This window comes from Plectropomus leopardus, unplaced genomic scaffold (genome assembly GCF_008729295.1).
Source record: "Plectropomus leopardus isolate mb unplaced genomic scaffold, YSFRI_Pleo_2.0 unplaced_scaffold27681, whole genome shotgun sequence".
NCBI lineage: Eukaryota > Metazoa > Chordata > Actinopteri > Perciformes > Serranidae > Plectropomus > Plectropomus leopardus.
This window is the reverse complement of record NW_024630136.1, coordinates 1-1,622: the sequence shown is the minus strand read 5'-3', so window position 1 is coordinate 1,622 and position 1,622 is coordinate 1. Positions and strand designations below refer to the sequence as shown.

At 42.4% G+C, this 1,622-nt stretch overlaps 1 protein-coding gene across 1 annotated transcript; it reads left to right on the top strand.

Moving 5' to 3' along the window:
- Positions 1–75: 75 nt before the first annotated feature.
- Positions 76–1,542, top strand: LOC121937860 (m7GpppN-mRNA hydrolase-like; the record flags this gene model as incomplete). Its single annotated transcript, XM_042481158.1, is given in 5 exon segments — positions 76–90; positions 92–222; positions 492–619; positions 1,183–1,281; positions 1,390–1,542. Coding segments are annotated over 5 exon segments (526 nt in total), but the record flags the coding sequence as incomplete, so codon positions are not given.
- Positions 1,543–1,622: the final 80 nt, after the last annotated feature.

Genomic DNA, 1,622 nt, shown 5'->3' with positions numbered 1-1,622 from the left:
AGAAGTACAACATAAGATTCTAAGGCAGAAAATGTTGCAAAAGTTAAAATATAGTGCTCTGCTGTGTTTCTCCAGCCGTTTCATCCTGCACGATGGAGGAGAGGGACAATGCTATCCGGGTGTGCTTCCAGATTGAGCTGGCCCACTGGTTCTACCTGGACTTCTGCATGCAGAACACTCCAGGAGCTCCTCACTGTGGGATAAGAGACTTTGCCAAAGCAGATATCCTTCCATGTCAATGATGTTACATAACCTTCACCTTTTTTGTCCATATTTAGCATGAATGTATTAATTAATATTGATATTAACTGCACACATTCCAAAGCATCCCCTTTTGAGCCTTGAAATGCATTTTTACCTTTTATATTTCATTGTAATAACAACCACCTAAAAGAAACCAGGGATTTCACATCAGCGGTTAGGTTTTCTTCTCACCTCCTCAGTCTCATGTTTGAAGTCATTTGATGGTATTTTCCTTGACGACGACAAACTCTTCCATCACTGTCCGTTTCTGTTGCCACATGGGGAGGATGTGCAGAAAGTCCTGGAGCAGTGGAAGGAGTACAAGATGGGTGTACCTACTTATGGAGCAATCATTCTGGATGAAACACTCGAAAACGTGCGTTGTTCTTTCACACTCGTCCAACAACACAAACCATTAGGAAACATTTCTATGAATGAGCTCAGTTGCTGAAGAAAACAGTCTTACCTGGTCTTTAGCTCTTTGCTTACATCCCTCACTTCCGTGTCTGCACCGAACCAAACTGTCAGAGTGACCTCATCCACCAATGGGCTCCAGTGTAGAGCATAGTGTTTTTACCCTAAAGTTGAACATTTTTCAGCTAAAATAATTAGATAATCCTTTATTGATCCCCAGGGGAGAATTCTGGGTGCTGTGAAAAGAAAGAAAACCCAACAGACAAAGCTCATTGCAGAATAGATGCCAGGTGCCCCGTGACACTGCAGCACTCCCATTCTAATGCATTTTTTTAAAAACTTTTAAAAACAATCTTGTCCTTTCATATTAGGTTGAAAAGTTAACTCATGAACTATCCGTTACTTTAAGAAGAGAGATACTGTTGATGTGAAGCATGCCCTGACACAGTCCTCAGTGTTCACCTCATGCTGTTCAATAACACCACTCAACATGCTGCAGCTAGCTGGTGTATCTTCTCTCCTCAGGCACTGCTTGTTCAGGGCTACCTGGCCAAGTCCGGCTGGGGCTTTCCAAAGGGGAAAGTTAATGAGGATGAAGCTCCTCATGACTGTGCAGTCCGTGAAGTGAGTCTCGTGTTATTTCCTGCTTCACTTTGGCCAAGCGAAATCATCAAAAGCCATGTAGAATTAATGCTTTTAGTTCATAGTCGAAAACAACTGTCTGTATTTCAGGTGTTGGAGGAGACGGGCTTTGATATCAAGAATATCATTTGCAAAGACATGTACATAGAGCAGAAAATCACTGACCAGCTGGTGCGGCTCTACATCATCCCAGGAGTGTCAAAAGACACCAAGTTCAACCCCAAAACAAGGAAAGAGATCAGGGTACGCATTTTGTCATCACGTTGACTTGACTTCCTTTTTTTGTGGCTGACAGATGCATTTGAAAATCCATTTCTTCTTTT